General features: G+C 47.4%; 1 protein-coding gene across 1 annotated transcript in view; it reads left to right on the top strand.

Annotated features, from left to right (window-relative positions):
* The window catches only part of VEZF1 (vascular endothelial zinc finger 1), a 124,261-nt gene that overhangs the window by 77,689 nt on the left and 22,108 nt on the right, over positions 1-24,464 (top strand). The window contains exon 4 of the mRNA XM_030222125.1: positions 4,392-4,578. Coding sequence (XP_030077985.1) covers positions 4,392-4,578 — 187 coding nt within the window. The remainder of the gene's footprint in view (positions 1-4,391; positions 4,579-24,464) is intronic.

Here is a 24,464-nt window from a genome sequence, read left to right as displayed (position 1 = left end):
GCTAAGAGTTCTAGGGAACATGCTTCGGCGCCCCCGGGCAAGGACGCTAGAACCTTAGACTCCTTTGGGAGGAAGGCCTACCATTCCTCTATGCTCGTGTCCAAGATCCAGTCTTACCAGCTCTACACGAGCATACACATGCGGAATAATGTGCGGCAGTTGGCGGGCTTGGTTGATGCTCTTCCCCCTGAGCAAGCCAAGCCTTTTCAGGAGGTGGTCAGGCAGCTGAAGGCGTGCAGAAAATTCCTGGCCAGAGGAGTTTATGACACTTTTGATGTTGCGTCCAGGGCCGCTGCTCAAGGTGTGGTGATGCGCAGGCTCTCATGGCTGCGTGCCGCCGACCTGGAGAATAGAGTCCAGCAGCGGATTACGGACTTGCCTTGCCGTGCGGATAACATTTTTGGCGAAAAAGTCGAGCAGGTGGTAGAGTCTCTCCACCAGCGGGACACCGCATTCGACAAGTTCGCCCGCCGGCAGCCTTCAGCTTCTACCTCTACAGGTAGACGATTTTTCGGGGGAAGGAAGACTGTTCCCTATACTTCTGGCAAGCGTAGGTACAATCCTCCTTCCCGACAGCCTGCGGCCCAGGCTAAGCCCCAGCGCGCTCGCTCTCGTCAGCAGCGTGCGAATCAGCAAGGCCCCGCGGCTCCCCAGCAAAAGCAAGGGGCGAGCTTTTGACTGGCTCCAGCAGAGCATAGCCGACATCCAAGTGTCAGTGCCGGGCGACCTGCCTGTCGGAGGGAGGTTGAAAGCTTTTCACCAAAGGTGGCCTCTTATAACCTCCGATCAGTGGGTTCTCCAAATAGTCCGGCAAGGATACACCCTCAATTTGGCCTCTCAACCTCCAAATTGTCCACCGGGAGCTCAGTCCTACAGCTTCCAGCACAAGCAGGTACTTGCAGAGGAACTCTCCGCCCTTCTCAGCGCCAATGCGGTCGAGCCCGTGCCATCCGGGCAAGAAGGGCTGGGGTTCTATTCCAGGTACTTCCTTGTGGAAAAGAAAACAGGGGGGATGCGTCCCATCCTAGACCTAAGGGCCCTGAACAAATATCTCGTAAAAGAAAAGTTCAGGATGCTTTCCCTGGGCACCCTTCTCCCCATGATTCAGCAAAACGATTGGCTATGCTCTCTGGACTTGAAGGATGCCTACACACACATCCCGATACTGCCAGCTCACAGACAGTATCTGCGATTTCAGCTGGGCGCACGCCACTTCCAGTACTGTGTGCTACCCTTTGGGCTCGCCTCTGCGCCCAGGGTGTTCACAAAGTGCCTAGCTGTGGTAGCAGCGGCGCTTCGCAGGCTGGGGGTGCACGTGTTCCCATATCTCGACGATTGGCTGGTGAAGAACACATCCGAGGCAGGAGCCCTGCAGTCCATGCAGATGACTATTCGCCTCCTGGAGCTACTGGGGTTTGTGATAAATTACCCAAAGTCCCATCTTCTCCCAGTGCAGAAACTCGAATTCATCGGAGCCCTGCTGGATTCTCGGACGGCTCGCGCCTATCTCCCAGAGGCGAGGGCCAACAACTTGTTGTCCCTCGTCTCGCGGGTGCGAGCGTCCCAGCAGATCACAGCTCGGCAGATGTTGAGATTGCTGGGCCACATGGCCTCCACAGTTCATGTGACTCCCATGGCCCGCCTTCACATGAGATCTGCTCAATGGACCCTAGCCTCCCAGTGGTATCAGGCCGCCGGGGGTCTAGAGGACGTGATCCACCTGTCCACGAGTTTTCTCGAATCCCTGTATTGGTGGACGATTTGCTCCAATTTGACTCTGGGACGTCCCTTCCAAATTCCTCAGCCTCAAAAAGTGCTGACCACGGATGCGTCTCTCCTGGGATGGGGAGCTCATGTCGATGGGCTTCACACCCAAGGAAGGTGGTCCCTCCAAGAAAGCGATCTACAGATCAATCTTCTGGAGTTGCGAGCGATCTGGAACGCTCTGAAGGCTTTCAGAGATCGGCTGTCCCACCAAATTATCCAAATTCAGACAGACAATCAGGTTGCCATGTACTATGTCAACAAGCAGGGGGGCACCGGATCTCGCCCCCTGTGTCAGGAAGCCGTCAGCATGTGGCTCTGGGCTCGCCGTCAAGGCATGGTGCTCCAAGCCACATATCTGGCAGGCGTAAACAACAGTCTGGCCGACAGGTTGAGCAGGATTATGCAACCTCACGAGTGGTCGCTCAATTCCCGTGTGGTGCGACAGATCTTCCGGGCGTGGGGCACCCCCCTGGTAGATCTCTTCGCATCTCAAGTGAACCACAAGGTCCCTCAGTTCTGTTCCAGGCTTCAGGCCCACGGCAGACTGGCGTCGGATGCCTTCCTCCTGGATTGGGGGGAAGGTCTGCTGTATGCTTATCCTCCCATTCCTCTGGTGGGGAAGACTTTGTTGAAACTCAAGCAAGACCGAGGCACCATGATTCTGATTGCTCCCTTTTGGCCGCGTCAGATCTGGTTCCCTCTTCTTCTGGAGTTATCCTCCGAAGAACCGTGGAGATTGGAGTGTTTTCCGACCCTCATCACGCAGGACGAAGGGGCTCTGCTGCATCCCAACCTCCAGTCCCTGGCTCTCACGGCCTGGATGTTGAGGGCGTAGACTTTGCCTCTTTGGGTCTGCCAGAGGGTGTCTCCCGCATCTTGCTTGCTTCCAGGAAAGACTCCACTAAGAGAAGTTACTTCTTTCATTGGAGGAGGTTTGCCGTCTGGTGTGACAGCAAGGCCCTAGATCCTCGCTCTTGTCCTACACAGACCCTGCTTGAATACCTTCTCCACTTGTCGGAGTCTGGTCTGAAGACCAACTCCGTAAGGGTTCACCTTAGTGCAATCAGTGCATACCATTACCAAGTGGAAGGTAAGCCGATCTCAGGACAGCCTTTAGTTGTTCGCTTCATGAGAGGTTTGCTTTTGTCAAAGCCCCCTGTCAAGCCTCCTACAGTGTCATGGGATCTCAATGTCGTTCTCACCCAGCTGATGAAACCTCCTTTCGAGCCACTGAATTCCTGCCATCCGAAGTACTTGACCTGGAAGGTCATTTTCTTGGTGGCAGTTACCTCGGCTCGTAGAGTCAGTGAGCTTCAGGCCCTGGTAGCCCAGGCCCCTTACACCAAATTTCATCACAACAGAGTAGTCCTCCGCACTCACCCTAAGTTTCTGCCAAAGGTTGTGTCGGAGTTCCATCTGAACCAGTCAATTGTCTTGCCAACATTCTTTCCCCCGTCCTCATTCCTGCCCTGCTGAACGTCAGCTGCACACATTGGACTGCAAGAGAGCATTGGCCTTCTATCTGGAGCGGACACAGCCCCACAGACAGTCCGCCCAATTGTTTGTTTCTTTTGATCCCAACAAGAGGGGAGTGGCTGTAGGGAAACGCACCATATCCAATTGGCTAGCAGATTGCATTTCCTTCACTTACGCCCAGGCTGGGCTGGCTCTTGAGGGTCATGTCACGGCTCATAATGTTAGAGCCATGGCAGCGTCGGTAGCCCACTTGAAGTCAGCCACCATGGAGGAAATTTGCAAAGCTGCGACGTGGTCATCTGTCCACACATTCACATCTCATTACTGTCTGCAGCAGGATACCCGACGTGACAGTCGGTTCGGGCAGTCAGTTCTTCAGAACCTGTTTGGGCTTTAGGATCCAACTCCACCCCCCGAGGGCCCTGTTTGTTCTGTTCCAGGCTACACTCTCAGTTAGTTGGTAAATTTTTAGGTCAATCTCAGTTATGTCCTCGCCGTTGCGAGGCCCAATTGACCAATGTTGTTGTTTTGAGTGAGCCTGGGGGCTAGGGATACCCCATCAGTGAGAACAAGCAGCCTGCTTGTCCTCGGAGAAAGCGAATGCTACATACCTGTAGAAGGTATTCTCCGAGGACAGCAGGCTGATTGTTCTCACAAACCCGCCCGCCTCCCCTTTGGAGTTGAGTCTTCCCTTGAAGTGTATTGTCTTGCTACATACTGGACTGGCCGGCTCGAGCCGGTTTCGGGCGGGAAGACGGCCGCGCATGCGCGGTGCGCGCGGGCGCGCGAGGGCTAGCAAAGGACTTTGCTAGTGAAGTTTCCGATTGGAGGGGCTGCCGTGGACGTCACCCATCAGTGAGAACAATCAGCCTGCTGTCCTCGGAGAATACCTTCTACAGGTATGTAGCATTCGCTTTGCTGGTCCCACGCTTGTGAGTTAGGTGGGAAACCCACGCATGCTTGATGAGAGCACTGTCTCAAGCTTTTAAAGAAATAGTATGCTAGGCAGCGTTTCTGCACCAGGCTCTATGGATGTCATCACCCACATGTGAGAATAATTGTCCTGCCGTTCTTGGAGAGTACCTGCTACAGGTAAGTAACGTTTGCTTTATAGAAGTACTGTAAAAACTTTGTTTTCCCTCTTTCAGACTTGCACTGCGGCCTTTGCCACCAAAGACAGACTGAGGACACACATGGTGCGCCATGAGGGCAAGGTATCATGCAATATCTGTGGGAAACTCCTGAGTGCAGCATACATTACCAGCCACTTAAAAACACATGGGCAGAGCCAAAGCATCAACTGCAGCACCTGTAAACAAGGTAAAAAGTATCAAGGTAAGCACATGGCTCTAAGGTGGTGGTGTTTTTTTTTTTTAACAATAAATACTTCTGTGGTGCTTCCAGATAAGTCACTTTTAAATTGCTTGAAGGGGCACTTGTCACTTGTAATTAGCAAGCTGTTGCTTGTCGTGTTATTTAGGTTGTCTTTTGACTTTAAGATATTCTAAGCCAAAAAAAAGCAGTTGCAGCAATTGGAACAAACAAGTAAGCAAGTTTTGGTTTTGGTGGTACCATAACTGATGTTTCAAAATTTAAATATGTAAAAATAAAGGTTAGCAGAAAACATAAGGTGATGCTATTTTGTTGAACCAACCTAATGTGTTTTTTCTTTTAACACATTTCCTTATGGACATAAAGAATAAAGAATTAAACAAAGGAGTCATAGATGCATCCTTCACAATGCTTTTGGGAGATGTGTAAAATGACCTGCACAGCCCATTCGTTGAGGTCACTCATGACTCATGGCTCCCTACACCATCATTCTGTGAGACCATCAGCAGCACTGTAGCAGGCCACATTCATATATGCTTAGCCAAACCCAGGGAACCAAACATTAGCTAACCAGCCAGCTATCAGGAAGCAGAGCACACCTAGACAGACTCCCCATGGGGCAGGGAAAGTACACAAATAGACATTGAGCCATGGGATGGGGGAGAAGGAGTTGGGAAATGTGGATAGATCAACAAAAAGAATAAATCACAATGAAAAGGAGTAAAGGTACGTAAAGAAACAGATGACAGTCAGGCCAACAACCTCTAATCAGATCTCCAGTCACCACAAATGCAAGAGGTCCCAAAAGACAAGCAAGGTTAATGTTTGTACGTGATTTATAGTAGCTGTAAATGCTACGTCTTGCTCTGTCCACTTGTATACTGCTGTACACTTCCCAAAGCACATCCACAACCTGCCTATTTTGTATACAGTGATATCTGAATGTAGCTAGCACATCCACATGTAGGGACTTGTGGGTTGTGTTCATCAACCAGCAGGTGGAGATAGAACGCTGAACTTCACTGCCTTATAGGATGAAATTCTCTTTGGTCAGTCAGTATTCTCTGTCTCCAGCAGGTAGATGGATGGTCTGTCATGAGCTTCTGGTTTCATCTGTACGCAGCTCCTGTTCTGGGTTTCTCAGTTCAGTTGAGCTAGGGGTGTGCGGCTGAGTGGTACCACTTTTAGGGGGTACACCTGGTCACCCAGGTTCCTTCCCCACCCTTCTACTCTCTCCAGCCTCTCTCTTTTCTCCTTCCTCACAACATCTAAGTCTGTTAAAAAAAAAAAAAAAAAAAAAAAAAAAAGGCCTACACTTGGTTCCTGGAGAGATGCTGGTGCCCCTGGTATCTGGGCTGGGAAAAGAGAGGGCAGCGGTGTGTCTCCGGTGACTGTGAGGCATCAGACTTCTCCCAGCAGCGCCACGGGGTGAGTGTGGAATTTTATTGTTGTTGGTATATTTTACCGGTTTTCTTTTCTGTCCCTGAAATGGTGGCAAGGTAATTCCTCACTACTCCTGCTATCCGCAGTGCCGTGCAATGCAGGATTTTTATCCAGGCTCTGCAGGCTTTCTGCCAAATACAGCTGTTGTAGTCGGAGGCCTCTAGTTTGTTTTCCTGCTCAAGTGGGTCGCGGGCTGGTCTGTTTCGGCAGCTGTCAGGTCCTTGGTGGCCATCTTGTTAGAGCACAAGCTGAGAGTCTCTTCCCCTCCCCCCTCCCGTTTCTCACCTGGTTTTCTGTTAAAAAAAAAAAAAAAAGAAGAGCAAGGGGGGGGGGGGGGGTCCTTGTCATTGCCTGTTCCCCATGAAAGGGAGTGCCCTTGGGGTTTCCGCCTTTTTTTCTGCCGACTCTTATCAGGTGGAAGCTATTTGGTCTTTCGTACACCGCTGCTTTCAGAGGGGGTGTTTGAGGAGGACTACTATCTCGGCCCCGCTGCGGCAGGGCTCAAGGGACGGTGACATCTTCCAGAGGTGCTCAGTGTTGCATCCGTATCGCAGGGGACTCATAAGCAGTTGCCTGAGTTTTGCTTCACAGCCCTTTTCAGGTTTGCCCACTTCTTTTACCTCATGGAAGCCTCAGATGACAGGGTCCTATGCGGCTGCCTTCCTTTTCAGGACTTGCAGCAGTGCCAGAGTTCATGTTGGTTCGGTGGCTTAATGACAGCCGTGGGGCGTCCTTGCTCCTTTATACACCTGGAGTAGTATCTTGAGTACAGTTCTAGGGTATCCCATGTACTAGGTTACCAGGCCTCGCATGGGCAGTGTTGGATCACAGTCTACAATGGCAAAGTATAGGAGAGTGTCTGCTTCCTTTCCGATACTGGGAGAGGTACAGGCACAGTGACTGTTTCGTGGCATCTTGGCACTGGGTCCTGGGTGGAACTGCGTTTCCTCCCGTGGATGTGTAGAGGGCAGTGGCCACCTAGAGACTCCGTCGCCTGCTGCTCCAGCCACTTCTTGGCACTCTTAGCAAGCAGCTACCTCTGGCTTAGAGACCACTTCATACCAATACCTCAGTCTTGTTTGGCAAGCTCCATAGTTCGGTTAACTTTGTTTTTGTTCTGTGTGGATCTAGTCCAGTTGTTTAAAGGCTTAGGAAGCCTTAAAATCCTATCAGTCTCATCTTAGTGTCTTGAGGTCTAGAGTTCCAGACCAGGCAAATCAAAATTTCAGGGTTTATTTATTTATTTAGATCTTGCTCACACCTTTTTCAGCTCAAGGTGAGTTACATTCTGGTACACTGGATATTTCTCTGTCCCAGGAGGGCTCACAATCTAAGTTTGTACCTGAGGCAATGGAGGGTTAAGTGACTTGCCCAAGATCACAAGGAGCAGAAGTGGGATTTGAACCGGCCACCTCTTGATTGCAAGACCGGTGCTCTAACTACTAGGCCACTCCTCCACTCCACTCAGGGTTCTTACTTCATCTCAAGACAAACCATTGTTCATGCTGTTTAAGAATAAAAAAAAATACAAAATAAATTCAGATTCAAGCTGTAGGTCTCCCTAAGTCTTTCTCGCCTCCAGCTGATGGAATCTGGTTCCCTTCTCGGGTTTCATAGTAGCAGAACACTTTTCTGTTTTTTATGAGTAGTTAACCACCTTTGTCTCAGCCCGATGTGTCTTCAGCATACTTAAGCATGGTTCCATGCTGGAGTTCTTACATTTCTCTATGGATTTCTTTTAGAATCTTCATGCAAGCTCCAGTCCTTATATCAGCCTGTGATAGCCACCTTGCAAATGCTTTGTTGTTTAGACACGTTTGAGACTGTTCCTAGTTGCAACTGGAGCACGGGAACTTATTCTTTTTCCTGGATAGTTCCACAGAAGGGAAATTCCTTCCTCGTGGCAGTGAATTTCAGAAGACTCCACTGAAGGTTTATGGTTCTCCATTTTACAGTGGCAGTGTTGCTCTCTCTAATAGTTTCTCTCCAGCAGGGACATTTTGTCCTCCCTGTATCTCTCGGAATTGGGTTTTCCTGTTCTCCTTTCACCTTCACACGGGATTTTGGAGCTTTGCAATCCTTCAAGGCCATTTTCTCGTTATTCCAGGTCATTCACCATTTCCACTTCTCCAGGGTTATTTATTTATTTATTTTTTCAGGGCCATGGAAGTACTGTCAACCTTCCTTCGCACGGATAGGTTGCGGGATGTTCCATGCCTCGCACCTATACCATTTCTGACTCTTTCTCTCTTGATAGTCTACAAGTTCTTCCTGGGTAGTTATTCCCTTTGTCTATGGATTTGAGTTCATTTTTTCCACATGTCTGTTCTTTCCAGCCCGCATCTGGCATTATCTGGGTGTGATAGTCAACATAGGCTTGGGAAACACATTTCTTTCTGTTGTTTCTCAGCAGGAGATTCACACCCAGGTCAGCGTCTGCTTCCCCTACCAGATTGTCAGATCTGGGATTATGTTCAAGGTCTGAGGGCAAGAGCCTCTATTTTCAGCATTCTTCCATGGGCCAGATCCCACTTCCCTGGCTCCTTCTCAGTTGTTGGTTTTTCTCTTTCTTGGTGCCTCCAAGCCAAACTTGAACACAGGTAGTGGTTCCAGCGCTTCCTTACTCAGATAATTCAGAAGTTCTTTCTTTCTCGGCAGGTGCCTATCTGCAGCTCATATGTTGCTAGGATGTGCCTTAGCTAGCTGCAATAGATTTCAAATTCTTCCAGGAGTCTGACATTCAACCTCTGCCTGAGATTCCAGGGGGAAAGTCAGGGCTGGTGTCTTTTCCAGTTCCTTGTATGTTTTGATTCAGGTTTTAACCGAACAAGATGTCTTTGGCAGTCACAGCCTGTCGTTTCATCTGGTTGCACCATTGGCCAGCTTTTGCAGTATAACATAATGGTTGTTTAAACTCCCTTTATGGGCAGGCTGTTTGGTACAGACTTACTAAAGTTGGTGGTAGATCTTGGTGACTCATGGTTTCGGCGTCTTCCTGAGGGCACGTCTCGATGTTCTTTCCATTGGGGTTCTCACTCGCCTTTGTTTTTTGAGATACCATGTGCTATCGTTTGGCTCGGCTTGATTGGTTTCTGAGATCACAATCTCAGTTCAAGCAGGGTTTCGGAACTCCAGTTTTCGCCCTGTCAAGCTCCACCGGAGTTCTGCTATGGTGGCCCAATCCCCTTGTCCTTCTTTGGGGGATTTCTGCTTTTCATTTCTGTTAATCTTTGCTTTTCCCTGCTTTTTAGGTATTCAATGTGTACTTCTACAGTTTTGGGATATGACAACAAGTTCTTTGCTCTGATCTTTAGTTCGTGCTTTCCTCAGGAGGTCAAGGGAGCTACCGTGTCCGTGGGTCTTCTAGCAAGTTAGCCTCTTCCAGCCGAGTTCTGGGCGCCTCTTTTTGCGGACTGTGGCACCTTTCTGGAAAGAAGCCTGTCTGTTTTCCATGGAGAACATTAATTGAATAGTGACAGGGTCTTCCTTGTGTGCCTACTCCAGTCGCGCCCTTTTGGATACTCTGCTACATTGAATGTATCTTTTGGAGTATCTGTGCTATTCTCAGGAGATTTTGATTCCCACCCGATGAATCTAGAAGCCCACCCTGTTTTTGGCGACAGTTCTTGGTTGGTTTTCTCTGTTGGACCATGTTGCTACCTTTTTATGTTTTTACATTTTAGATGGATCAGTTTCTGTGTTTGCAGTTCTTGGTTTAGCATGTTTCCCTGTGGAGAAGGTATGTTTCATTCTGCTTTGTTATGAGAAATACTGACTGACAAAGGAGCATCCTATCATATATGGCAGTGCAGTTCAGTGCTTTCTATCTCCACCTGTTGGTAGATGGACACAATCCACAAGTCTCTAGATTCATCTGCTGCGACTAAAAGAAAGAAAGTTATCAGGTAAGATATTTTTCATTCTTAAGTCACAGTTTATATGTATAAATGCTGGCATTCTGTGTGTGAATTTCATAAATAGAGTTTCTAAAATAAGCACAGGAGTGTGGTAGCCGTGTTAGTCCACTCTTAAAGTTATCAATAGAAATCAAACAAAAACATGGAAAAGAAAATAAGATGATACCTTTTTTATTGGACATAACTTAATACATTTCTTGATTAGCTTCCGATCTGACGAAGAAGGGCAACCTTCGAAAGCTAATCAAGAAATGTATTAAGTTATGTCCAATAAAAAAGGTATCATCTTATTTTCTTTTCCATGTTTTATTTTGTTTGATTTCAGAAAATTGTCCAAACCTTTTTTAAACCCAGATATGCTAACCACTGTTACCACCTCCTTCGGCAAAGAGTTCCAGGGCTTAACTATTCATTGAGTGAAAAAATATTTCCTCCTATTTGTTTTAAAAGTATTTCCATGTAAGTATCCCCTAGTCTTTGTACTTTTGGAACAAGTAAAAAATTGATTTACTTCTCGTTCTACACTACTCAGGATTTTGTAGATGCCAATCATATCTCCCCTCATCCTTCTCTTTTCCAAACTGGAGAGCCCTAACCTCTTTACCCTTTCCTCATACAAGAGGAGTTCCATCCCCTTTATCATTTTAGTCGCTCTTCTTTGAACCTTTTCTAATTCCGCTATATCTTTTTTTGAGATATGGCGACCAGAACTGAACGCAATCTTAAAGTGCAGATACACCATGGAGCAATACAAAAGCATTATAGTCTTTTTGGTCTTATTCGCCATTCCTTTCCTAATAATTCCTAGCATCCTGTTTGCTTTTTTGGCCACCACTGCACATTGAACAGATTTCAACGTTATTATCTGCAACAACACCCAGATTTTTTTCTTGAGCGCTGACCTCCAAGGTGGACGGTAGCATTAGGTAACTTTAATTTGGATTAGTTTTTACAATGTGCATCACCTTGCATTTGTCCACATTAAATTTCATCTGCCATTTGGACACCCAGTCTTCCAATTTCCTAAGGTCTTCCTGCAGTATTTCACAGTCTGCATGTTTTTTAACAACCTTGAATAGTTTTGTATCATCTACAAATTTGATCACCTCGCTCGTTGTTCCATTTTCCATATCATTTATAAATAGTACCGGTCCCAGTACAGATCCCTGTGGCACTCCACTGTTCATCCTCCTCCATTGAGAGAAATGACCATTTAACCCTACTGTCTGTTTTCTGTCCAATAACCAATTCCTAATCCACACCAGAATCTTGCAGACTCTTTATTTTTTTCAGGAGTCTGTCACGAGGAAATTTATCAAAAGCTTTCTGAAAATCTTAGATACACAAAGAGGCATATTTTCAAAGCACTTAGTCTTCCAAAGTTCCATAGAAACCTATGAAACTTTGGAAGGCTAAGTGCTTTGAAAATATGCCTCTATATCAACCAGCTCACCTTTATCCACATGTTTATTCATACCTTCAAAGAAATGAAGCAAGTTGGTGAGGCAAGACTTCCCTCGGCTGAACCCATGCTGACTCTGTCCCTCCTGACCTCTCCTCCTTCCTGGTTTATCACTGATCTCACGGACCACCTTAATTTTATGCTTTGGGAAGGTAGTTTCCCAAAGGAACATGGTAGTATTCTGCTTACCCCAATTCCAAAGGACCCGAAGAAAAAGGCTAATATTACTAACTATCGTCTGGTGGCTTCTATCCCGCTACTAGTAAAACTTATGGAAAGTATGGTCACTACTCAACTAACATATTACTTGAACCAATTTAATATTTTTCATGAATCTCAATCAGGTTTCCACACTCAGCATAGCACTGAAACAGTTCTGATTACTCTGTTGTCCAATTTTAAAAACACCATTTCTGTGGGCAAAAATATTCTTTTACTACAATTTGATTTGTCCAGTGCGTTCGACATGGTTGACCATGCCATCCTTCTCAGCATCTTAGATAAATTTGGTATTGGCGGCAATGTGCTAAACTGGTTCAAGGGTTTCCTTTCCTCTAGGTCTTACCAAGTCAAAGTGAACTCCACTCTCTCACCGCCTTGGACACCTATCTGTGGAGTACCACAAGGATCTCCTTTATCTCCGACGCTGTTCAACATTATGATGATTCCTCTTGCTTCTGCATTATCCAAGCATGGCCCTTACACCTTTTATCTATGCAGATGATGGTAACCATCGCCATCCCTTTTAAGTCTACCCTGTCTGAAATTACTGGCACAATCCAGGCCAGTTTTTCCATTTTGGAATCCTGGGCTAATGCGTGTGGATAAAACTCATTGCATTGTTTTTTCTTCCAAACATAACAAGTCTCTCCCTACAGCTCTGGTTACTCCTGACACTACTCTCCCAATCTCAAACAGCTTGAAAATTCTTGGGGTCACGCTGGACAGCCAACTGTCGCTTGATTGTCACGTTAAGCAAATTACGAAGAAAATGTTCTTCTCTTTGTAGAAGCTTAAACGCATCAAACAGCTCCTGCCTAAGTATATTTTTCGAACCCTGATTCACTCTTTGGTCTTAAGTCACATCGACTACTGCAGTGGTGTTTTTGCTGGTTGTACACACTATATTCTGAAGAAGCTCCAGACGGTTCAAAACACCGCAGCCAGACTGTTTTTTGGTAAGTCTCGCTTTGACAGTGCGCAGCCTCTTCGTGTGAAACTTCACTGGCTTCCCATTAAGGACCGCATTGATTTCAAGATCTGTGCCTTAACTCACAAGATCATTTACGGTGAAGCACCTGTGTACATGTGTGATTTGATCGATTTGCCGTTGAGAAATTCCTTGGTAACATCTTAAACTTATCTTAATCTGCACTATCCTTCATGCAGGCATCTAAAATATAAGACAGTCTACGCCTCTTCCTTCTCATTCATCAGTCCGCAAACCTGGAATGCTTTGCCGAGACTTTTGAAAGAGTCAACGGATCATCAAACTTTTAAAAAACTGCTTAAAACTCATTTGTTTAACAAAGCCTACCCCAAAGTCAACATTGCTGTTTAACACCCTTATTCTTTTCCCATTTTGTTAGTTTATCCACTCTTTTCCCTTCCATCAGCTTCTCTTACCTTGCCAATTTTTGTAACTTTGTTAGCCACATTGAGCCCGCATAAGCTGGGAAAATGTGGGATACAAGTGGACCAATAAATAAATAAATTAAACCATGTTTGTCTTCCTGTTCTATAATTTTATTCTTTAAAATAGTTTCCTCTATTTTGCCTAGCACCGACATCGGGCTTACCAGTCGGATTACCAATTCCCTGATCACCCTTTTTAAAAATTGGCATCACATTGTCCACCCAATCTTCAGGTACTATGGACAATTTTAACGACAGATTGAGTAGGAAGGCTAATGCTTGGCCAGCTGTGGTGGAGAAGGGAAAGTTCAGATGGGATGGAATGTTCTGCGATTCTGGAGATGCTGAGTTGGGGGATGGGAAGGGGCTCCAAGTCACAGGAGGTATTTATGGAGGCTGCTCCTTCGGAGTCACTATCCAGTGTGGGCTCTAATTAGAAGATTGGATGGGGTGGTGGAGTAGGCAACCATGTCTCTGATATGGATAGTGTAGCTGACTGTGGAGTTGCCTTCACGGGTGTGATGTCATACAGGGCTGGAGTCCGGGTGGCTTGTGCTTCTGGAGTTGATGATGTAAGGTGTTGTGTTATAAATTATAAGAACAAATCCAGGAGTGTGGTTACGGCCTCCCACTGGGGTATAGGGCACCAGGTTGGGTGGCTGCAGCATCCCCTTCCTAGTCTGGTGGTGAAAGTGTAGCTCGTGCTTGGAGTAGTGGCTCGAAGAGGGTGAGCAGAACCTCTGATTCATTTGGTTAGAGTTATGGTGATGAGGTCTCTTTGGCTCATGTTCCTCACTGGTGTGATGGTACCTAGGAGTGTCCTCCAAAAGTGCAGCCCTTGAGCTGGTTCTGTGCTTGTCCTTATGTGCGCTATGTGCTAGCTCTAGGCCATGTCAGGAATCTCTTGCCTTGTTTGAGCTGGCTGGGAGATACTTACAGGGGACCTTACAGGCTTCCCCCGTTGCTCTGGATATCCCTGATCTTCAGTGCAGAGGGCTTCCTTTGGTGCCATGATACCAACCAGTAGTCTGCGCCGGGGTGAAACCATGGGGAGCATTGGGCTGTGTCATGGGAACTGGCCTGGAGTAAGGCTGCAGCAGTGGCCTTTTTTTGTTACGGGTCCCAGGCAGGGGATGAAGGCTGCATTAGGCATATCCTGGGCTGCAGAGAAGGCCTTATTCTTGCCCTGCTGCCACCACCACCATGAGGGCAAGAATAAGGCTCAGGGTGAGCTGTCCATGCCTGCTGCTGGGGTACAGGCTGTGATACTGTATGAGAAGGAGTCATTTTCTGGTGTAGCCCCACTGAGAAAGTACCGGAGAGCATGTTGTCAAAGGTGGCGGGCCTGTGGGGACATCTTAATGTAATGTGGGCAGTAATCCACATGGTGGGAAGAACCAAGCATCAGATGCAGCGATCATGTGAATTGGTGGCAGCAGTGAGAGCCATTTTTAAAACCAGTTGTGTTGTGCATTTTCTTCTATTTTTAAAGAGTTTAAAATAGTGAGGAGAGCAGGAGAATTCAGTCCATTGGTCAGGTTGGACAAACCTGGTGAGGGAGGCTAATTTTCAAACTGATCTGGGAATAGGTGGGCAAACCTCGTGAGGGAGGCTAATTCAAGCCTTTCTGAGCTGTAGAAGAACTGCTTCTGTTTTTGTGGCGCCATCAGATGATGTCATCATGTGTGGCAGACTTAATCTGCTTGTCCATGAAGGACTTATGTCCCTGCTTGTCACTTACCTTGACCTCGGATTTGGAAAAGGCAAGTAAATAAGTCTAAGTTGGAGTTTTCTAAATAATGTACTTACTAAACAGTATGCAGAAAGCAGCCTGGATGAATTAATTGGTATTGGTACACTGAAAAAATGCAAAACAAAATCTCTGATTTTGCACTGTTCTCACATTCTTCACAAAATGTAACTAGACCAGTACACCATGCTCTTCCCTAATTAATGTTCTGCAAACCAGAAGGCCTTTGGGTTATCACTCACAGCTCTTTCTTTTTCCTGCTAAGCAAATTTGTTTTATTTTCTATTCAAACAGCAAACATTTGATTACGCAGCAAGCTACCATTTGAAGCCTTAAATCTGCAATATAGAGCTAGCAAAAAAATAAATCAGGAAGTAGATAAATCACTTGAATACCCTCTCTTGTATTCTAACCTTTTATGACATCCCTCAGAAAACACTGGTGTTTAAGGGTTATGTCCTTTTGTGTGATAAATAGTGTGGTTTGAAAGCCCTTCATAAGTTGTATTTCTTGGCAGTTAGTCATTTCCATTTAAAAAAAATATATATATATATATATTTCTATTTTCCACACCAAAATACAGCAGCTAAAAATGTTTTGCGCTTATCTGGCTAGTTTTAGTTTTGTCATGACAACAGCCTACCTTACCTTCAGATGCTGTAATTTATTTTTCCTCTCATGAAGAAGAACATGACATGTGATGTTTGGGGCTGACCTTGGATGTGATTCACAGCCAAAGCTTTGAACAATCCATGCAGTTGCAGTCAGATCTATTTTTAACAAAAATTGTAAACTATTACTGGGAAGCATCTGACTTCTCAGAAGTAATTAATAAAAGGCATTCAAGCCGAGTTGTGTATGGAATGGGTCTGAAAAGCAGGATTGAATCAGAAATAGCATTATCCACTTGTATCTTCTGTCTTTGAGACAGAACTGCATTCTCAAATTCAGTATGAAGTTATTAGTATGTGCGGTCTTTTTCATGCACAGCAGTCTCCTCAACTGAACAGATGCTAAATAAAGCTCTCCCAATGTTACATTTTTTCTATAAATTATCTTTTTCTTTCAACGTTGTTTTTTGTTTTTTGGTCCCGTTTTTGGCGCCATCAATTTCTATGGGGACAAACTGGTTTAGCGCACCACTTATAAGTGCAAGATTCGCTTATATGCATGGTTTAAGACCGCTCCTCTGCAGGAAAGATTCAGCATAAGCGCGCGCACGGAATATGGAAGCCGATTGGGGCGTGACAACCAACGAGATTTCAAATTTACTGCCCCTTTAACTGCCACAGGCAGAATGAGCAAAAGAATGTTGTTAGAGTGTACACTGGAGTCATCGCACAACTGTAAGACTTTGAACACTGACTGAACGAATAGAAGTTCTTAAAAAATTAGAAAACAAACAAAGCCACGCATCTGTTGCTAAAGAATATGGTGTAAATCCCAGTCAAATTTCACTTGTCTTGAAGTAGAAAGACCAGCTTCTGGAAGACTGGCAAAACAATACAAATCCACACCAGCAACGAAAATGGGCGGGAAAAGCTCAGGAGGTAGAAGATGCTCTTCTTTGGTGGTTTTCTCAAGTCAGGAGCAGTATCCTGTCAGTGGTCCACTGCTTATGGAGAAAGCTAATCAGCTAGCTGAAAGTCTTGGACTAACTGAATTCAAAGCCACTGTTGGATGGTTGGAAAGATGGAAGGAGAGAAACAACATAAAATTCAAGAAACAGCATGGTGAAAAACAAGACACTGATGACTTTAGTGCTGAAAATTGGGTTGTTTCAGTTCTTCCTACCATTTTGAACGAGTTTGCACCTCGTGACATTTTCAATGCTGACGAAAACGGTCTCTACTGGTGAGCGATTCCTGATGGAATACTTGCATTCAAACAAGCCTAAACTACAGGAGGTAAAACATTGAAGGACAGACTGATGATCCTCCCTTGCAGCAATATGAATGGGAGTGAAAAGTTGGAACCACTCATCATTGGAAAGAGCAAACATTCCCATTGCTTCAAGAATGTTAAGCGACTTCCTGTGTCATACGAGGCTAACTCAAATTCATGGATGACTGGTGAAATTTGGACGCAGTGGCTAAAGAAGTTGGACACTAGAATGCGGGCACAAAAGCGTCAGATTTTGTTGCTTTGTGATAATTGTGCAGCACACAGTGATGATGTCAGGCTGTCTAACGTCAAGGTGGTCTTCCTGCCACCAAACACTACCTCTCTGGCATAATAGCTAATTTCAAACAACATTATCAGGCTCTTGTGCTACGTCGTCTGATGAGCGTTATGGATGATCAGACTGGCAAGGATAAACGTGCTGTTGAACTGGCTCGTAATCTATCACTGTTGGATTCCCTACATATGCAGAAAAAAGCCTGGAATCATGTTACACAGGCAACCATTGTGAACTGCTACAAGTGAGCAAGCTTTGTTAGGGATGTGGAGAGGGACGAAACAGATGCAGCTGTTGCAAACGTGTCAGATGAACAGGCTATTGACATCCTAGCTGGTGTTACTGAAGAGGAGTTTCATCACTATGTAGCTGTTAATTATGATCTACAAACAGCTGACGACAGCACTGATGTCCAGCGCCTACACGCAGGCGGCTGATGATGAAACAGATGATGATGAAATGAGCAGCGAGGCACATGCTGACGAAATTCAGCAACCTCCTGTCACTTTTGCAAGAGCGCTGGAGAGTTTCAACACCGTGTGGGCCTATCTGGAGGCCACTGGATGTCAGTGCTATGAGTTTTTACCGTCTGGCAGACAGTCTGTGAAACTCACAGACCCAAGAGTGTACAGAGGACTATGACTGATTACTTCAAGTAAGCCTAACGTCAGTTAACGGAGACTGTATCCCTTTGGGTCACAACGGGTAAGTGCACGCTCCGGTTAACTGCATGTATTTCTTTGGTCCCAGACTCTTCTTACACAAGTAGCCACATCCAGGAATGGCCTGCACAGAGTACACAGATAGTACTGTGCACTATGACGTGTCAAGTTCCTTTGTGTACCTACAGCACTTAAACTATGCAGCACAGATCTCTGCTTCTTGATCCACTACATACCGCTCCGGTTAACTGCATGTATTTCTTTGGTCCCAGACTCTTCTTACACAAGTAGCCACATCCAGGAATGGCCTGCACAGAGTACACAGATAGTACTGTGCACTATGACGTGTCAAGTTCCTTTGTGTACCTATAGCACTTAAACTATGCAGCACAGATCTCTGCTTCTTGATCCACTACATACTAGTGGCCTATTTGTAGATAGGTTCATGGTACAGATTTTGCATAGACTGAGACTACTATTGCTTTTCATCAGCAAAGAGAACTCCAGGACTCTGCATCAGATAGAACTGCCCTACCAGAAGACTAACTTTTGGAGTGGTCAGACTATCATGTGCATTCTCCATGCTTGTTCTTACAAAGCAGGATAGAATATTTTAGGAAAGGCTGTGGTAAAGATGGGCTTAATCTGCAGTTACATTTCTCGGATGTGCCCTCTTAAACTAGATATGCCTCTTTGCATGAGCAAATTTATTTTTCAGAAAAAGAAAGATTATAATTTATTCTGAAATTGAGTGAGTTGGTATTCAGGTGGGGCAATCAGTGTTTTTTTTTTTTTGTTGTTTTTTTAAATGCCAGCTGCTGCAGCTGAATTAAATCCAGTTGTTCAGTGCTAGTATCTGGATTCAAAGTTGACTGTCGGCACTATCCACATAGCAGCAATATTCATCCTGCTCTCCAGCTTTGTTGCTGCCCTGACTTTATCTGGTTAGTGGACTGAATATTGCCATTAACCAGATAAGTGTCAACCCTGCTGCAGCTCCATCTGCAGACTCCCACCGTGCTATACAAATAGTGCTGAAATGGTCTGTAAGGATATTCCATAAACAATATAAAGGGAGAAGGAGATTCATTATAACAAAGTAAGTCTTCAGCTCATCTCAAGTGTTTTGAGTGTTCCACATAAGAGGAAATAATGTTACCTACTTTCTGCTCAGTGCACAGAGCTTTCCACAATCTAGATTTGAAATCCATTATCAACCTAACCTGCTTATCAGCAGATTGTGACCTTTTGGTTCACCCAGTTTGCCCAGTTAATTCCTTCCTGTAGACGTTACATTATATTATGTGACATTTGCATCCCACACATACAGTTCATAAGAAAGGCTGGCCATTCCCAGGAAAATTATAATAAAAATAGAAATTCAAGACACAACCCCAATATTAGGTCATGTACTTCCTGAACAGGAATGTCTTCAGTGATTTCCAAAATTTAAGATAATTCATCTGATGTCTATAATCATTTCTATAAATAACCCTCTTAGGATTAGGAAAATGCGGTATTACTACTACTACTACTGTTTAGCATTTCTATAGCGCTACAAGGCGTACGCAGCGCTGCACAAACATAGAAGAAAGACAGTCCCTGCTCAAAGAGCTTACAATCTAATAGACAAAAAAAATATATATTTTTTTTTATTTTTATTTTTTTTTTGTCTATTAGATTGTAAGCTCTTTGAGCAGGGACTGTCTTTCTTCTACCTTCTTGTACCTTCTTCTTGTACCTCGGAATCAAGGAAGTTTCTGATATATTTTTTTTATTTTTATCAGAAACTTCCTTGATTCCGAGGTACAGTTCCTAGCTGATGGATAAAAGGAACTAAGTAACTCAAAGCAGAGCCATGCAAAATTTAAAAAAAAAAAAAACCCAACAACAACAAACACAATTTGAACATAACATAGCCAGTGCAATTGCAGCAACAAAGGTGTAGCTCTTTCAAACTTAGACAGCTGCATGGGAACGGGATTCATGGGAATCCTGCGGTTTTTGCGGGGATCCTGCAGGGATGGACCTGGGTCCTACGGGGATCCTGCGGAAGTGTAGGCTAGATGAGTCTAGTCTCCCCTCCAGCCCTGGGTACCCTCCCCAAACGTATCTCAGTACATCCTGGTGTTCTAGTGGCCTCTTATGGGCAGGAAAGATCCCCACTCTTTCTTGCCTGCTGCTGCTGTTTCTTTAAAAATGGCTGCCGAGACTTCAAGTGATGGCCTTGCAAGACTTTCGCAGAAGTCTTGCAAGGCCATTGCTTGAAGTTTCCGCAAGCATTTTAAAGAAACGAAGACAGTGAGAGGATCAGCGGCATCAGGCAGCAAAGAGTGGGGATCCTTCCTGCCCACAAGAGGGCACTAGACTACCAGGGTGTACTGAGGTATATTCGGGGAGGGCACCCAGGGTTAGAGGGGAGGGGAAAGGGAATGTGGATGGATGGAATCGTGCTTGTGGGGGTAGGAGGGAGGCAGCTGAAAAAATTTTGATAAAGGGACGTTCATGGAGAGGGGGAAGGGAAAGGGAACCTAGAGCATGATGGAGAGGAAAGGGGGACATGCTGTTCATAGATGGGGGGGAAAGCAGGACATGTTGCTCGTGGATGTTTGCTTTTTTTTTTGAAATGTGCATCTTTTAAAATTTTTTATTTAGCAGAGTGTGGAAGAAAATACACTTAGGTTACTTTTATCATTGTTTATAGAATCTGGCTTTCTTGGGGGGGTCAAGGTGGCACTAGTGAGGTGTGGTATGGCGGGTGCAGGGTTGGGTGGGCTGGGGGTGGGAATGGAGGAGATTACTTGTGGCGGGGAGGGTCAGTTTCCCATAGGGGTGGGTTAGATTTCTGTTCCCGTGCAACTCTAAAGATCATGCGGGCTGTAGTATTTAACAGTGTTTGGAGTATCTTTATAATACATTCATTCTCCGAGGACAAGCAGGCTGCTTGTTCTCACAGATGGGTGATGTCCACGGCAGCCCCTCCAATCGGAACACTTTCTAGCAAAGTCCTTTGCTAGTCCTCGCGCGCCGATGCGCACCGCGCATGCGCGGCCGTCTTCCCGCCCGAACCGGCTCGTGCCGGCCAGTCTTCTTTTGTCCGCGCTCGGTACGGTCGTGTTTCGCCGTTCGCGCCCCAAAAAGTTGACCTCGCGTTCATCGACTTTGTTCTTTAAAAAAAAAAAAGGTGTCGGGAGGAGGCCTCTTGGTTTTCTCCCTTCCCGTACTTCGAGTTTTTTGCCCCGGTAAGTTTTCTTTCGTCGTCGGGGTAGGCCCTATTTAGGCCTCTGTCGAAGTTTTTCTTCTCCCTATTTTTGTGGTGCCATTTTCGCCATTTCGAGTTTTGATCTTGCCGGCGCGATTTTTCCGCCCATGACATCGAAGTCTTCCAGCGGCTTCAAGAAGTGCACCCAGTGCGCCCGGGTAATCTCGCTCACTGACAGGCACGCGTCGTGTCTTCAGTGTCTGGGGGCTGGGCACCGCCCTCAGGCCTGTAGTCTGTGTTCCCTTTTACAAAAGCGGACTCAGGTAGCGAGGTTAGCCCAGTGGAACATTTTGTTCTCGGGCTCTTCGTCGGCATCGGCACCGGGAGTATCGACTGCTTCGACGTCGTCGGCGCCTGGACCTTCATCCTCGCCCCCGATTGCATCGAGTGCATCGAGGCATCGGCCCTCTGCATCGGGGCAACATCGGAAGGCTGCGTCGGTGGCATCGAGACCTCCTCGTCTGCTGATGTCGTCGGACGGTGGTGCTTCGTCTGGAGTGCAGGTGAGGGCTGTCCATTCCCCTGCTGGTGGCGGTGAGCCTTCGGGGGGGTCTCCCCCTACCCTGAGGGCTCCTGTGGTACAGCCCCCCCGAGACCGACCCTCTTCGGCCTCGGCCCCGAGGAAGAGACGGCTGGATTCTACGTCCTCCTCCTCGGTGCCGGGAAGCTCCGGTGACGTGCTTCGCTCCAAAAAATTGAAGAAGCATCGTCACCGGTCCCCTTCCCGTGTCGGCACCGAGAGCTCTGGGTCGCCGAGGGAGTCGGCACCCAGTAAGCATCGGCACCGAGAGGACCGCTCGCCCTCTGTTCAAGAGGTGTCGATGCGCTCCCCTTTGGACAGCCCGGAACAGCCTCCACGCCCGGAACAGGTTCTGACATCGACTCCTGCATCGGCTTCCATGTCTTTTTCTACAGCCGCTCTGCACGAGAGCCTCCGGGCCGTTCTCCCAGAGATCCTGGGGGAGCTGTTGCGCCCTTCCGCGCCGGCTGGCCCATTGTCCGGGGTGAGGTCTCCGACATCGGTGCCGCTTGCGGTACCGACTGCGGTAGCCTCCCAGGAAGGCTCCCCGACTACGTCGGCGGAGGGAGCTTCGCCGGTGCGGGCGAGGGAGTCTACCTCTCGACGCTCCCACCGTGGCCGTGGTTCCACGGAGTCGAGTCGGGCACGGTTGCAGACACAGGTCCGTGAACTTGTGTCTGACACCGATGGTGAGGCCTCGTGGGAAGGCGAAGGAGACATCAGATATTTCTCTGACGAGGAGTCTGAGGGTCTTCCTTCCGATCCTACTCCCTCTCCTGAAAGACAGCTTTCTCCTCCTGAGAGCCTGTCTTTCGCTTCCTTTGTCCGGGAGATGTCTACGGCCATCCCCTTCCCGGTGGTTGTGGAGGACGAGCCCAGGGCTGAAATGTTTGAGCTCCTGGACTATCCTTCTCCACCTAAGGAAGCGTCCACAGTACCCATGCACCATGTCCTCAAAAAGACATTGCTGGCGAACTGGACCAAGCCTTTAACTAATCCCCACATTCCCAAGAAGATCGAGTCCCAGTACCGGATCCATGGGGACCCAGAGCTGATGCGCACTCAGTTGCCTCATGACTCTGGAGTTGTGGATTTGGCCCTAAAGAAGGCCAAGCGTTCTAGAGAACATGCTTCGGCGCCCCCGGGCAAGGACTCTAGAACCTTGGACTCCTTTGGGAGGAAGGCCTACCATTCTTCTATGCTCGTGGCCAAGATTCAGTCATACTAGCTCTACACGAGCATACACATGCGGAACAATGTGCGGCAGTTGGCGGGCTTGGTGGACAAGCTCCCCCCTGAGCAAGCCAAGCCATTTCAGGAGGTGGTCAGGCAGCTGAAGGCGTGCAGAAAATTCCTGGCCAGAGGGGTGTATGACACCTTTGATGTTGCGTCCAGGGCCGCTGCTCAAGGTGTGGTGATGCGCAGACTCTCATGGCTGCATGCCTCCGACCTGGAGAATAGAATCCAGCAGCGGATTGCGGACTCGCCTTGCCGTGCGGATAATATTTTTGGAGAAAAAGTCGAGCAGGTGGTAGAGCAGCTCCACCAGCGGGACACCGCATTCGACAAGTTCTCCCGCCGGCAGCCTTCAGCCTCTACCTCTACAGGTAGAAGATTTTTCGGGGGAAGGAAGACTGTTCCCTACTCTTCTGGCAAGCGTAAGTACAATCCTCCTTCTCGACAGCCTGCGGCCCAGGCTAAGCCCCAGCGCGCTCGCTCTCGTCAGCAGCGTGCGCCTCAGCAAGGCCCCTCGGCTCCCCAGGAAAAGCAAGGGACGAGCTTTTGACTGGCTCCAGCAGAGCATAGCCGACATCCAAGTGTCAGTGCCGGGCGACCTGCCAGTCGGAGGGAGGTTGAAAGCTTTTCACCAAAGGTGGCCTCTCATAACCTCCGATCAGTGGGTTCTCCAAATAGTCCGGCAAGGATACACCCTCAATTTGGCTTCAAAACCTCCAAATTGTCCACCGGGAGCTCAGTCTTACAGCTTCCAGCACAAGCAGGTACTTGCAGAGGAACTCTCCGCCCTTCTCAGCGCCAATGCGGTCGAGCCCGTGCCATCCGGGCAAGAAGGGCTGGGATTCTATTCCAGGTACTTCCTTGTGGAAAAGAAAACAGGGGGGATGCGTCCCATCCTAGACCTAAGGGCCCTGAACAAATATCTGGTCAAAGAAAAGTTCAGGATGCTTTCCCTGGGCACCCTTCTCCCCATGATTCAGAAAAACGATTGGCTATGCTCTCTGGACTTGAAGGACGCCTACACGCACATCCCGATACTGCCAGCTCACAGACAGTATCTGCGATTTCAGCTGGGCACACGTCACTTCCAGTACTGTGTGCTACCCTTTGGGCTCGCCTCTGCGCCCAGAGTGTTCACCAAGTGCTTGGCTGTAGTAGCAGCGGCACTTCGCAGACTGGGGGTACACGTGTTCCCATATCTCGACGATTGGCTGGTGAAGAACACATCCGAGGCAGGAGCCCTGCAGTCCATGCAGATGACTATTCGCCTCCTGGAGCTACTGGGGTTTGTGATAAATTACCCAAAGTCCCATCTTCTCCCAGTGCAGAAACTCGAATTCATAGGAGCTCTGCTGGATTCTCGGACGGCTCGCGCCTATCTCCCAGAGGCGAGAGCCAACAACTTGTTGTCCCTCGTCTCGCGGGTGCGAGCGTCCCAGCAGATCACAGCTCGGCAGATGTTGAGATTGCTGGGCCACATGGCCTCCACAGTTCATGTGACTCCCATGGCCCGCCTTCACATGAGATCTGCTCAATGGACCCTAGCTTCCCAGTGGTTTCAGGCTGCTGGGGATCTAGAAGACGTGATCCACCTGTCCACGAGTTTTCTCGAATCCCCGTATTGGTGGACAATTTGGTCCAATTTGATTCTGGGACGTCCTTTCCAAATTCCTCAGCCACAAAAAGTGCTGACCACGGATGCGTCTCTCCTGGGATGGGGAGCTCATGTCGATGGGCTTCACACCCAAGGAAGCTGGTCCCTCCAGGAACGCGATCTGCAGATCAATCTTCTGGAGTTACGAGCGATCTGGAACGCTCTGAAG

Source organism: Microcaecilia unicolor, chromosome 13 (genome assembly GCF_901765095.1).
Source record: "Microcaecilia unicolor chromosome 13, aMicUni1.1, whole genome shotgun sequence".
NCBI lineage: Eukaryota > Metazoa > Chordata > Amphibia > Gymnophiona > Siphonopidae > Microcaecilia > Microcaecilia unicolor.
Note: the sequence above shows the minus strand (reverse complement) of the source record. Positions and strands in the feature narration are given on the sequence as shown.